Source organism: Manacus vitellinus, unplaced genomic scaffold (assembly GCF_001715985.3).
Source record: "Manacus vitellinus isolate BGI_N305 unplaced genomic scaffold, ASM171598v3 scaffold_8_pilon, whole genome shotgun sequence".
Taxonomy (NCBI): Eukaryota; Metazoa; Chordata; class Aves; order Passeriformes; family Pipridae; genus Manacus; species Manacus vitellinus.
The window spans coordinates 2,687,306-2,699,184 of record NW_021940864.1 but is presented as its reverse complement, the minus strand read 5'-3'; the positions used below and the strand labels follow the sequence as shown (position 1 = coordinate 2,699,184).

The window sequence follows — 11,879 nt, the reverse complement described above, 5'->3', positions numbered from 1 at the left end:
GTGATACCCAACAAGAAAAACAGCTGCCACACAGGTAAATGCTGGAATTTAAATCTAGTGGTCCATGGAAGTATTTAATTTCCAAAATTCTCATTGATTTAACAGATTTTGTTAATCTCCTCCCTTCGTGTTACTCATTGTTTTCTTTTCCATTCTTTCTTTAATCATTCCCAGAAACTACTGACATGCAGTAGTAGACAAAATTAAGATTGTGGTATTTGCCATGACTTTAAGATCCTTGAAAACTGGACAACATGATGTATTTAAGCTTGACATACTTTAGCTTCACAATAACGAAGAGTTTTGCCTATTTATTTTAACTAGATCTTATTTTTCCCATTAAAAAGTCAATTACAAAATGTAGGAATTATTTTGAATGAGTAAGACTGTCCTCCAATGTGAACAATTTTATTCTTCTGATGTTTCTAAACTGATAATCTCAAGTAACAAAGACTTGGTGCTGCAATTCTGCAACTGCTTAAGGTGATCCAAGGCAACCTGCTGAAACCCTCCCTTCTTACATGTTGGCTCCAGCCTTTGGTGAGCTGGATCAAGGAGTGACTGTTGGGAAATACATTGCTTCTTTTATTCTGTTATCTGAATGGATTCACAGTGGGATCACACAGGTGAGGGAAGGAGCCTGGCAACTTCAAACTGAAATGGCTTAGAAGGACACAGAACGTGACCCTCTGAGTTGGTGGTTGCTGAAAGCTGCCTGTGCCCATTCCAAAGTAGCAAGGAGAGAGAAAAGCCAACAGTGTGATAGCTTTGAGGAATGGGAGTAATACAAGGATAGAATAGCAGTGCACAGACTGCTGTCTGCCTGGACAGCCTGGTAATGTATCCTTTATGAGGAGCATTGTGTATTGGACTTAACATGGTAAATTTCAGGATAGTAAATTTAGACTTAATAAAATAATTTATTGCTGTTGCAAACAATAACAGGAAAATTACACGAGCCTATGTAAATCAAAGAGTACACTTGAAAACTTGTCTGTGGGGCTGAGATCAGTGAGCAGGTCTGGCAGTTTTCTTAGCCTTTCCCCAACCCTGAGGAAAAACAGATGAAGAACAAACTATGCACAGAACGAGGATTGTCAAAAAACTTTAAAACTATCGGTTTCAAATCTTAATAACAACAGAAGCAGTCACTGTCTGTCAGCTTTATAGCATGTGTGAGCTGTGACCACTGTTGCAGCGTTCTCAGCTGGTGCCTCTTGTAGCTCTGGCAGGAGAATCACAGGCTGATAGGGCCACAGATGCTCAAGTCGTCCTTTGCTGCAGGAGTGACTTCAGGAGGACATCTTGGGAACAGTCTGTACTACTGTAACTGCTTTATTTCATCTGTGGATTGATGGATTTGTGTCTGTAAAAGAACTAACATGGCACTTTTCCTGCATATGTTTGTTTTAAATGTAAAGAATAAAATAGATGGTAATTGATTGCCTCCTATGGGATTATTTCCCTAAGTGAGGTTGAGATGTAAACGTGTCCTCATGTTGTAGGCTGCGCTTTCTTTTAAGTGTAGTGTCTTTTGTTTGTTTTCAGTTGGGCCCAAAGGACGTGTTATAAGTTATGAAATCAGAGATGATCATCATAATTTAGCTAAGAAGAATTACAGGCACTGGCGAACTGCATGGGAAATAGGACACATGGACGAGTGGCCAGATAACGTGGATTTCGTTCTTAGAGACATTTCCACAGCTGCTGCAGATATGAAATCTGTAACACTTGACGCAGTGAGTCCAAAAAGTCCATTTGACGTGTATCTTTTCTACATAAATTAAAACCTCTAGTGCTCACACTTAGAACAGGATTCCCATATCTAGTTTAACATGAGAAAAATCAGTCGCGTCTTCATCAGTGAAAGAAACACTGGGGGGTTTTGTTGGATTTACAAGTATTTTCAAGGTTTCAGTTACGGTTTCCCAAATGAAAGAGTGATAAAGCTGTACTATAGAAGTATAACAATTAATTACTGCTGTCTTGTAAGCAAAGACCAACTTACTTCCTTGTATTTGTCAGAAACTGATATTTTTATAACTGAGATACATATTTCAGGCATTAAATCTCAGAAGAATACATAACCTTATTAAAAATATAAATATATAATCACTTTGCTATCAGCTTTATAGAATGGACAATGTAACTCAAGCATAAGTTAAAGAATGCTGTTGGTTGCTCTCCTGTCCTGCTTCTTGTATCCAGATTTTCTAAAGGGAGAACACAGCTTTATGTTAACTACTCTTCCCTGTAAAGCAGAAAAACTGCTTACAACTGCTTACTTACGAGATGCTTTAAACAATGACAATTTTTTTAAATGGTTTAAGTAGTATATATATAACATAAAAATACCATTTTAAAAAACTTTACAATCAACAGGAAATATCATATACTGCATATCCGATTGTCTCATAGTTTGCATAACTTTCTAGTAGAAGATGGATAAATTGCCAGAGACAAGTTCTAAATCTTGAAACAAGTTAGATGTTGATACCACAGTGTGCTCTTTTCATTATAAAGATGCACCTGAACACTTTTTTTTTTTTTTTTTTTTTACATTTGAGAAATAGGTATTCATATGTGTTAGTAAATATAGTCTTCTAAAAGTTTTTATTCATGTCAGCATTATGGAATTTAGTTAGAAGGAGGTTTAACTTCCTACAGGCCTGCTTGGTTGGTGAAACACTACTTGTTTTAGTAGAAATTCACTTGGAAGTAGCAAGGACTTGGTTTTGTAGAAGTGTGGACCTCAGCTTTTGAGAGGCACGATTACATACTGCTGTTGTATGCATCTATTTTCCATAAACATTTTTTCCAAGTGTTGCTGTGTTACATTGGTAGATATACCTGTTTTCCCAGTAAATGTTAATGTATCTTTCTCTTGCAGATAGTTCTGGATATGCTTAACCCTCAGTCTGCTCTGCCTGTTTTACACCCAAGCCTGAAACAGGGTGGTGTGTGCGCTGTGTATTTAGCAAAGTAAGTATTTACTTCTGGCACTTACAGCTGGCATTGTTACAAAACCAAACTTCTTTTAAAATTCACATCCAGCATTAATGAAATGTTTAGCAAAGTTTGGGGTTTTTTCTCACATGTAACTTCTTTAGGGAGTTGCACTCAGTTTAAATTACACTTGCCCAAATCCTTTGGCCTCTCCTTTGGGCATGTTCTCCTTCTGATCAGTGGAAGTCTGCACTTTATGACATCCTCAAAGTAACTGTACTGTTCTCAAATTCAGTAGTCAGGTTGCTACTCCTTTACCCTAAAATTGAAGGACTCTTATAACCTCAAAGGTAAAGAATGTGACAAAGTCACATTAGAATTGAGATTGTGTGATTTGAGTTTTTGAAATCCTACTTTACCCTTTGCATTTCTTCAAAAGCATCACACAGGTTATTGACCTTTTAGACAGAATACGGACCTGCAAGCTTCCTTTTCTGTGTGAAAGGATTGTTGAGGTAACTCACAGAAACTGGTTAGTACTCCCTGCTAAAATCAAGGATTGCAAATCAAGCCAAATGGTGGAAACTCAAGAAAATATTGAAGAACCACCTCAAAAGGAATATGAAGAAATGCACATTGAGGATCAAGCAGTTCTTAAAGAAAGCGAATACAATGGTAAGAACATTACTGCTGATGAGACACTCTCTTACTGCACTTTGGTAATCCAGTGTAGGAAGAGGCAGTATTTTTTCTTAGATCAGCTGAGAATAGCAAGGTTTTGGACAGCCTAGACCTTGTCAAATTTGCAAAAGACTATTATAGTAATTATTTAATTTTAAATATCTTATTAATAATCTAGACTAAATAGAAAATAAATTGCAATAAAGAATGACTGCTCTTCTACTACCGTTTTCAAATTTTTGTTTTTCAATAAAATTCAGTTCTTTTTTATTTGTCCTAAGGCTGCTTTAGAGGACCCTGATGGACTTAAGAATTCCATAGAAGAAACAGTGCCAGTGTGCTCTGCTTTAAAAATCACGCTGACCAAAAAGGATGCCTCACACATACACATATATATGTACACATATACAACAGATATATATATACAGTATAGATTTGCAAAATCCATACTAGAGCAAAGAGTCATAGGTGACAACAAAGCACCATAACAGAAGCAAAAAAAAAAAAATTTTGTCAGGTAAAATAATCTGTGCACATTGGCAACTCTAGTCTGCATGTATGTCTTAAACTTGTGGGAAAGAAGTAACAAACTAAATGTACTTCTCACAGGATCACTTTCTGATGATGCTGAAACGTGTCGCTCAGTGCCTTACATTGCTCGGCCATCTTACTGGCAGGAAGGTCATTCAGGTGAGACACTTGGAAACTGTTTTTTATCTTAAATGTGTAGTGATATTTTATTTCCAGAAAGTACTACTTTTTTTTTTTTTGCACTAGCATTTGGCGTGTTACTATGTCATGAAATCATAAAACTTATAATAATAAAATAATCATTGCATACTGAAATACTGAAGTAGTAACTTCTTTTGTTTTTTGATTAGCATTCCTTACCAAGCTGAGAAAGTTTCGGCCACTGCTTTCTTGATGCTGCTGCTGCGTTAGCTGCTAATTTGAATATTGTATCAGAATAAAATAAAACATTGCAAAGTAGCTGCTACATTTTGCAAGTTGTGTAACTTTTAAGTAATGACTGCTTTGATTTCTACTTCGTGTGAAGTTTGAAACCCCACTTACTATTTAAAGGGAAAAGTTTTAAGGGAATCATCAGGTCTGGTGCATCTGTGATGCAGCACAGATTGTTCTGCAAATCACAGCATCTGTTTCTGTCTCATCGGGTGTATTTCATTCTTCATTGCTTATAAACCAGTCCATGGATTTATCTTGGTTCAAGGTGCTACATGGTTGCCTTTTGCTGGACAGTCTCTGACAGTCTGCCAGAAATAAGGAGAAAAAAAATTTAGTAAGAAAATAAGGGATCAAAGTCTGTTCTTTTAAATGAATACTTGGTTGGCTACCAACTGGTGACTGCCGGTTTCTTTAAGAACAGTGTTCTTAAAGCACCACTTAAAGAGCTACTGAAATTCACTGGATTTGCTTGCTTGGTAAAGCTGTGCTCATCTCGAGAGAAAGACAGTTGTTGACACATACAGCTTTGGTTCACTTCTGCCACTCATGCTGAAAGTTGCCTGGTTAATTGTGAACTTCGCTTTATATAAAACATTCTCAAACAATCAAAGTAAACACAATTTTTTCTGACCAGATATGAAAAGCAAGATTTCTCAAGTAAAAATAGACTTAATTTTAAGTCTTTAAGGGTCTCACATGAGCATCTGGTGCTGTTTAACACATTAAATTATGAAGTGATGTGTTGTAGACACGTGACTTGTTCTGTATCTCAGGAAAGATTCGAATGCCAAATTTTTCAAAGCTGAGGGGTCCCTTGAGAATCACTAAGTTTTACTGAAGCTGTCAAAAGCAGTAACACAATCTTACTATAATAGTGAAAAGTGGATATTAATGAGAACATATCCAAATAAAAAATACAGAGCTATAAATAACTAACCCTGCATTAAATAACTGCACTAGGAACTCGCCAGTGGTTAAGTGCATGGAAGTATCTTTGCAGAGCTGAAGCCTTATACAGCTGCCCCAGGAAATTTACATCCCAAGTGTGTTCCACTTTCAATAATTATTTAACAATCAGTGTGCCCCATAACTTCTGTATGTAATGGTTCTTCTCGTGCAAAGGCTGAGGATGCTATTTTGAGTAGATTAATGTGCAGAGATTCAAACACATCACCAATTTTCACAAACTTTTGTACTGTTTCTTACTCGTACCTCAGTCTGAAAATGAAGTCTAAACTGTCAACAATTGAGATGCAAGGAAAATATGAGTTGTGATTTAGCCTGTGTCCAAATTGATGACCACAACTGAGCAGCCAGCCCTTTCTAAGAACAGTGGTCTCAGCAAGAGCACTTTAACTCACGTAACACCCTCTCTTTTAACTCACGTGACACACCTCAGTATTTTTATTGTTTCTTCCAGCGACTCCTAAGTGTTTAAAATGGAATTTTCAATTTCGTTTATAATGCTAGAATGGTAATAAGTGCCTAAATAGACTGGAGTGCAACCCAAAATCTACTGTAGCAGATGAAGATAATTTGAAGAGGCTCAGTGTAAAGCAGTTGGTACTTCCAGGAAGTCAAGATACAAGATGTGAAAATGAAAATGGATCTGTGGCAGTAAAAACAAAGTTCTGCCAAGGTAATAGGGAAGGACACAAAAGTCCCTGCGCTACTCTGAAAGGCAAATACAGCCTCAGTTGCCTAAGCTAAATGGAAATTACTTGCAATATTAAACCATACCTTGGGCATAAGCAGGAGAGTCAACAAGCATTTTTTCAGTCGGAAGGGCGTCCTTTGAATTCTGGGATGAATGTAATTCCATCATCTCCAAAGTGTCGGTAGATGAGGAGGAAGATGATAATCCCAGTCGCACAAACCTTCCTTTCTTGCCGCACAGCAGGCAGTCTGTAGGGGTAGCGCTGGGCCCTCGGGGCAGCTGGACTTCATCACAGTGACTCCTCATGGCTCCACTGTGGTGCATGGAACGTTCTCGCTGCCATATGTAATGTGTTGGAGCAATAGCCATCACCTATTGGGACAGCCAGTGGGTCAGAAAACATAAAAGTGATGGGGAAACGTACGCTGAAAACAAGGGATCCAATTAGCGTATGGCGGGGAATTAATACAACATAGCTGAAGTGGGTATCATGTATTATCTGTCTGCTGCTATCCCACTAGAAAGTTTGCTACCTTAGGCAGGAATAAGTAATCCAGATGTGGAAACATAACAACTTACAGCCTTGTATATTCAGGTGAATCATCACAAACACCAGCTCATTCTTTGCATGTTGGACAGAAGATGGTGTCTTTGCCTAACTACTAAACATCAACTAGATGGATATTCCTGTTCACAACATCACTGAACTAATGATATGAGAAGATGCTGGGAAAAGCATTCTGCACTCACCTTATTCCTTGTACTTTTCCTATAAGCATCTAATCCCATCCCCAGAGAGGGAACCCTTTTCTTTTCTGCCAGCTCTAAGTAAGCATTATATACTTAGAACATGACAAGGCCTTTTCCAGTTATACATTCTGCCTCAAAAGTGAGGAATGTATTTTTTCCTTCCTAATATATTTGGAAATTGTAGGTTGTAACACTGCATTAATAGAAGAGAATGTTAAAAGTGTTAAAACTTTCCAAGTTTTTCATAAATGTAGTGAAAAACTCTTACCTTGAAAAGTCAGTTGAAATGGCATAATTAGTTTTGAAGGCATTAAAATTTCACCTGAGCTGCTGGGATTTTTATTTGAAGGTTTTACTTGTGTACAAACTTACAGATTGAAAGCAAACACGCACACAAAGTTATTTCTAAAGTGGCTGAAGCGAAACAAATGAAGGTAGATTTTAAATAAAAAATATTGGCATAAAGCAGATTCTAGCCAATAGAAACTTTTAACAGTAGTGCAATATAAAATATTCTAGTTTACTTTAAAAACGTAATTTGAAACTATATTTTAAACGCAGAAGGAAAAAAAAAGTCATGGATGATAAATGGACCATTACATTTTAGCTGCATCTATTCTTTCCCATGGATTGTCAATGCACTTCAGGGAGGCAATTGTGCCCAGCTAGATCAGTGACTGGTGTTAACTGGTGTAATTTCAGCACCTAAAATATTAAACCCACTTCCCTACCTCTTCACAGCAGCGTCTGCTCACAATAGCCCTGTAGTCAATTCTACTCCATAGTTGATCTCTCAACCTTAAGAAATCAGGGAAGAGCTTTCTCCAGGCTTTTCCCAAAGCCCATGGGAAAATGTCATACTTTGCTTCTTCGTGGTCTTCTTCAACTGTGTTTGCCAGATACCTTCAAACATATATATGTTTGTGTTTGTAAATATTATTCAGTCTTAAATCAGTATATCAGAATGATTTCTAACATTAAAAGACATATTGAAGTGTTTCTTTTTTCTAGTATTGTGAGGAAAAAATGCTAACAAAATAAAGCCTTCTCTCTGGAATACAATATTTTCTTAATCAGTTCCTTGTGCATCCTTTGGGTAAATAAAAACAAGCTCTTATAAAAATTGCTTTACCCTAGATTTTCCTAAATTAGTAGATATGCAAGAACTGACATCTTTCTCCAAACTGACAAGAAACCCTTGTACTAAAATGAAGGGTTTCTGACTGAAATTTATTTCTCTAAATAAAGCTTTAAACTATTATATGAAATCTTAAACTTTACATTTTCTACTCTATGGATTCTAGCTATTCTTGGACAATTATGTTGCTCACATTAAATTAGCAGCAAACAAATAAATACAGGTCTACCTTCAGATATAAATGAAAACCTTAAATGATTTTTTTTAATGTCTGTATTTCTCCCTTCCTTCACTATCTGCTACTTGGTTCTGGATCATCTTCTCAGACAACAGGAAAATATTTACTTCCTCTGGACCCACCTGACACTAAACTGTAAATCACACCTGAAAAAATTACGACTTTTAGTCTCCTCCCCAGTTTTCTCACTTGCTCCTGACCCCAATATTCCCTCTAGTCCCAGTCTCACCAGACCCTTTGTCCCTTTCTAAGCCTTTTGCTGTTCTGGCCTGGCTTTTCTCCCTTCAGTGGAGTCAGAGGGCTCCCTCCTCCATGCTCTGGGGATGTTACCCAGAAGGAACAGCCATCTTTGTCCCCTCACTAGTGTGCAAACAGAGCATCTGAGAAGCGCTGTTAGGGAAAAAGGTGATCTCAACACCATAAATGCAGAATCCTGTAGGTAGGTAGATAGATAGATAGATAGATAGATAGATATGCCTGTAGGTATAGCCAAATATGGAGGGATTACGTAGGCTTGGGAAAGACAGAGTACAGATTGCTCCTCTGTTTCAAAGTATAAACATTTTACAACTGTTCAAAAGAATTCTCAGAAATTCTCTAGCAACATTTTTACAGTCGACTTAAATCATGGTGACAGAAACTTTAATGAAAAGTTACTCCTGAGATGCATATCACGGTGAAATGGTCCAGCACAAATGACTTAAAGGCTGGCAAAGATATGGAATATGTCTTATAACGGGAACTGTGAGCCATGTATATGTTGCCATGTATTGTCTTGCATATATTTCTTGTAAAGCTTTAAAAAGTTCACAGATTCAGGTTTGTTTTTCTTAATTTTTTTAACTATGTATCACTACAGCAATGCAAAATCCCCTCTCTGCTGCTCAAGCTTGTTCCATCAGAGGGAGAATGTTGAATTTGCACTGTTTATGTACAGTATGTAGATTATCACAGAACCATAGAATGGTTTGGGTTGGAAGGGACCTTAAAGACCATCTAGTTCCCCCTGCCACCCCCTAAATCGGGTTGCTTATGTTTCTATTCTTCATATAGGACCCAAACAACTGCACATCAAAGGAGTCTCATCACTTATCATAATGATCAGTGTCATAAAGAAATAAAATAATGCAAAGTTTATCCTAATAAAACCAGATAATTTAAAAGTACTTACAGAGCAACGAAGAAGTTAATTCTGGTATGCTCACTTGTTGTGAAGTTAGCCCTCTTGAAATAAACAAAAGTCATTGCCAAGAGATACTGTTTTAAAATGTAAAATGAAGTATCAATGTGTTATTTCAGTACCTTATTTCCTAAATTGACTAGCACATTTATCTTGCACCAAGACATTTCATCATTTTCATCAAGGACGAAAGCATGAATTGAGTTTCTTGAAACTTCCATATGAATCCATTAGAAAAAAATTATGTTCTGTATTTGCATTAAAGTATCGAGTGATTAAGGGCACATTTCTTTCTCAATGTATTTTCTGTTAACTAAGAAGGAAACACACTTACCTTGTCTGCAATTTTACAGCAGCAGTCCATCCAAAGGAAGTCTTGGATTAGATCATCATCTGCAACAAGCGAAAGTTGTAGCATTTCAAACACCAAAATTGTTTATGTTAGAGAGTATTTGTAAATAAATAACAGATGGTCGTTTCATTAAACCAAATAAGAGGAAAGAAACCAGACCCACCAGTGGAAACAGAGAAACTGAAGGGAGTAGGAGATCAGGTGTGAAAAAACTTAAGGGACAAAAGAAGACAAACCACCATAAAGGCAAGGTGGAAAATTTAGCGACCAAATTTCATCCATTCTCAGTAACAGCAAGTGAAGGTGACAAATCACAAGTATTTCTTCTATTTGGGTCACTTCTTCCTGCATTCAGTGGTTCCAGGTAGTACCACACTGTTATTTTGGATGAACTACAGACTGTTGAGATCTCTGCACCTTGATTACCTGGCAGCCTCTACAGGGCAATACTTGTTTATTTGTGGTCAGAGCACCACCGTAAGTACCGCGACCTCTCTGAGTCACTTCTGCACTTAAGGGTCGAATAAAAACCAAGTGTAACCTTCCACTATTATTTGATGTCTTCACTAAATTAAATAAATACAAAACATTATGTGAAAGAGACACAGATAAAAAAGAGGTGCTTGGATTGTCTATGGTGGTATTCAAAACAACCTTGGTTTCATTTGTAATTTAAAAATGATACTTTTCATCAGTTTGGTAGCCCTTCTTGTATTTTTAACTTAAGCATTAAATATTTATACACCAAAATATAACAGCAAAATATGTTTAGATAAAGAATTGCCATTAGTTTTCATATTAAAAGCACTCTCAAAATTACTGAGCTTAGAAAACATTCTGTTCAGTCAATACATTTGTATCTGTCATTATTAACCTACCAAATAATTTAAAGAAAGCTGTCATTTCCTGACGCTGAATAACTAGACATGGTCCCTTTGGACATTTATATTTCTGACTAGGGACCCCTTTTTCACAATTTTCTTGATGGTCTTTAAAAGCAGGTCTCTTTAGTCTATAAAGTTTTTTTTGCTGATGTGATCTGGATGCACTCGATTTTACATGAACAGTGACAGTGGGAGGTGTCTGACACACCAGATTGTGTTTCATTTCAGTAAGTAAAGGTTCCTGTTAAAAAAGAAGAAGAAATTAACTACAAAAACAGTCAGTTTGAGCATTGGTACTCTACATTTCTTTAGTTCACAGGAAGCATTTCAGTAGAGCTTATACGTCAGGTGATGGAAAATCAATTTTATCAGTACTAATTATCTAAGCCTTGTGCCCTAAACCAACTATGTTGAGTCCTTCGATTTAGGTCTAATTTGATAAAGCTTTTTTTTTTTTTTTCAGTAGGTGCCTTCAATCTTTTTCCAATCAAAATTTAGAAAAATAGGAAAAGAGCCTTTCCATAAAAAGTTGCTGTTTGTCAGATCCTCATAGCTCCACACCCTTACTTAGATCTACCAAAAAATCTGTGTTTCTCTGCTCCAATTTGTGATTGTGTCTTTTTAAAAGAATATTAATAGAATGAACGCAGCAGAACCATGAAGAAGCCATGTAACATTAAAATCAAGTCTTGAGCTCCTAACTTTGTTAACATTTGGTTACAGCCATCGGGAATTAAACTTTTCCCTCAAGTCGGGCATACCCTGAAGGCACAACCAAGGAAACATACCTGAGGTGCTTGTAACTGCAAAATTCAAGAGGATACCAAATGCAGAGTGAGGAAAGGTGTTTTTAGGCGGTATTAAATGTATTTACTCCTTCAGAAGGTCTCTCCACATGGGGCTGTTTGAGGCCAGCTCACAGCAGCCTACCTGACTCCCCAGGGCTTAGCTGGCTGCCACATAAACAGAAAAAGCCCTCAGCTGTGGCTGTAATTTTCTTTCCCCGCGGGAAAGCCCGAGGCGGCCTCTTCCTTCCCTTCCCTCTCCTCTCCCGCTCCGTTCCCGCCTCCCTCAGCCGCCTCCCCCT

The 11,879-nt window shown here is 37.2% G+C and overlaps 2 protein-coding genes across 3 annotated transcripts; one reads left to right on the top strand and one right to left on the bottom strand.

Annotated features, from left to right (window-relative positions):
* The first annotated feature begins 521 nt into the window (after window positions 1–521).
* TRMT61B (tRNA methyltransferase 61B) lies at window positions 522–4,623 on the top strand. The gene is made up of 6 exons (XM_029965080.1): window positions 522–626; window positions 1,506–1,739; window positions 2,891–2,982; window positions 3,386–3,621; window positions 4,237–4,317; window positions 4,509–4,623. Exons 1-6 carry the CDS (start codon window positions 522–524, stop codon window positions 4,550–4,552), a joined length of 792 nt encoding a protein of 263 aa, XP_029820940.1. The 3' UTR covers window positions 4,553–4,623.
* SPDYA (speedy/RINGO cell cycle regulator family member A) lies at window positions 4,357–11,839 on the bottom strand. 2 transcript variants are annotated; one of them, XM_018085344.1, is made up of 8 exons: window positions 11,723–11,819; window positions 11,581–11,595; window positions 10,787–11,033; window positions 9,891–9,949; window positions 9,548–9,633; window positions 7,732–7,903; window positions 6,334–6,622; window positions 4,357–4,898 (listed from the first exon to the last, which is right to left on the bottom strand). In XM_018085344.1, the coding sequence occupies exons 3-8, from the start codon at window positions 11,013–11,015 to the stop codon at window positions 4,810–4,812; spliced, it is 924 nt and encodes a 307-aa protein (XP_017940833.1). In that variant the 5' UTR covers window positions 11,016–11,033; window positions 11,581–11,595; window positions 11,723–11,819; the 3' UTR covers window positions 4,357–4,809. The 2 variants fall into 2 exon arrangements, with proteins under 2 accessions (XP_017940833.1, XP_017940832.1); XM_018085343.1 differs by having other exon boundaries at window positions 11,581–11,839.
* Window positions 11,840–11,879: the final 40 nt, after the last annotated feature.

Bases quoted from the DNA above. Each gene is read 5' to 3' on its own strand.
- TRMT61B (XM_029965080.1), top strand. From the start codon at position 522: ATGTTGGCTCCAGCCTTTGGTGAGCTGGATCAAGGAGTGACTGTTGGG. The intron at 1,740-2,890 runs GTGAGTCCAAAA...TTTCTCTTGCAG, and splicing joins AATCTGTAACACTTGACGCA to ATAGTTCTGGATATGCTTAA. The intron at 2,983-3,385 runs GTAAGTATTTAC...TTTCTTCAAAAG, and splicing joins TGCGCTGTGTATTTAGCAAA to CATCACACAGGTTATTGACC.
- SPDYA (XM_018085343.1), bottom strand. From the start codon at position 11,015: ATGAAACACAATCTGGTGTGTCAGACACCTCCCACTGTCACTGTTCAT. The intron at 7,904-9,547 runs GTAAGTACTTTT...ATATGTTTGAAG, and splicing joins ATTAACTTCTTCGTTGCTCT to GTATCTGGCAAACACAGTTG. The intron at 4,899-6,333 runs GTATGGTTTAAT...TATTTCTGGCAG, and splicing joins CTCTCCTGCTTATGCCCAAG to ACTGTCAGAGACTGTCCAGC.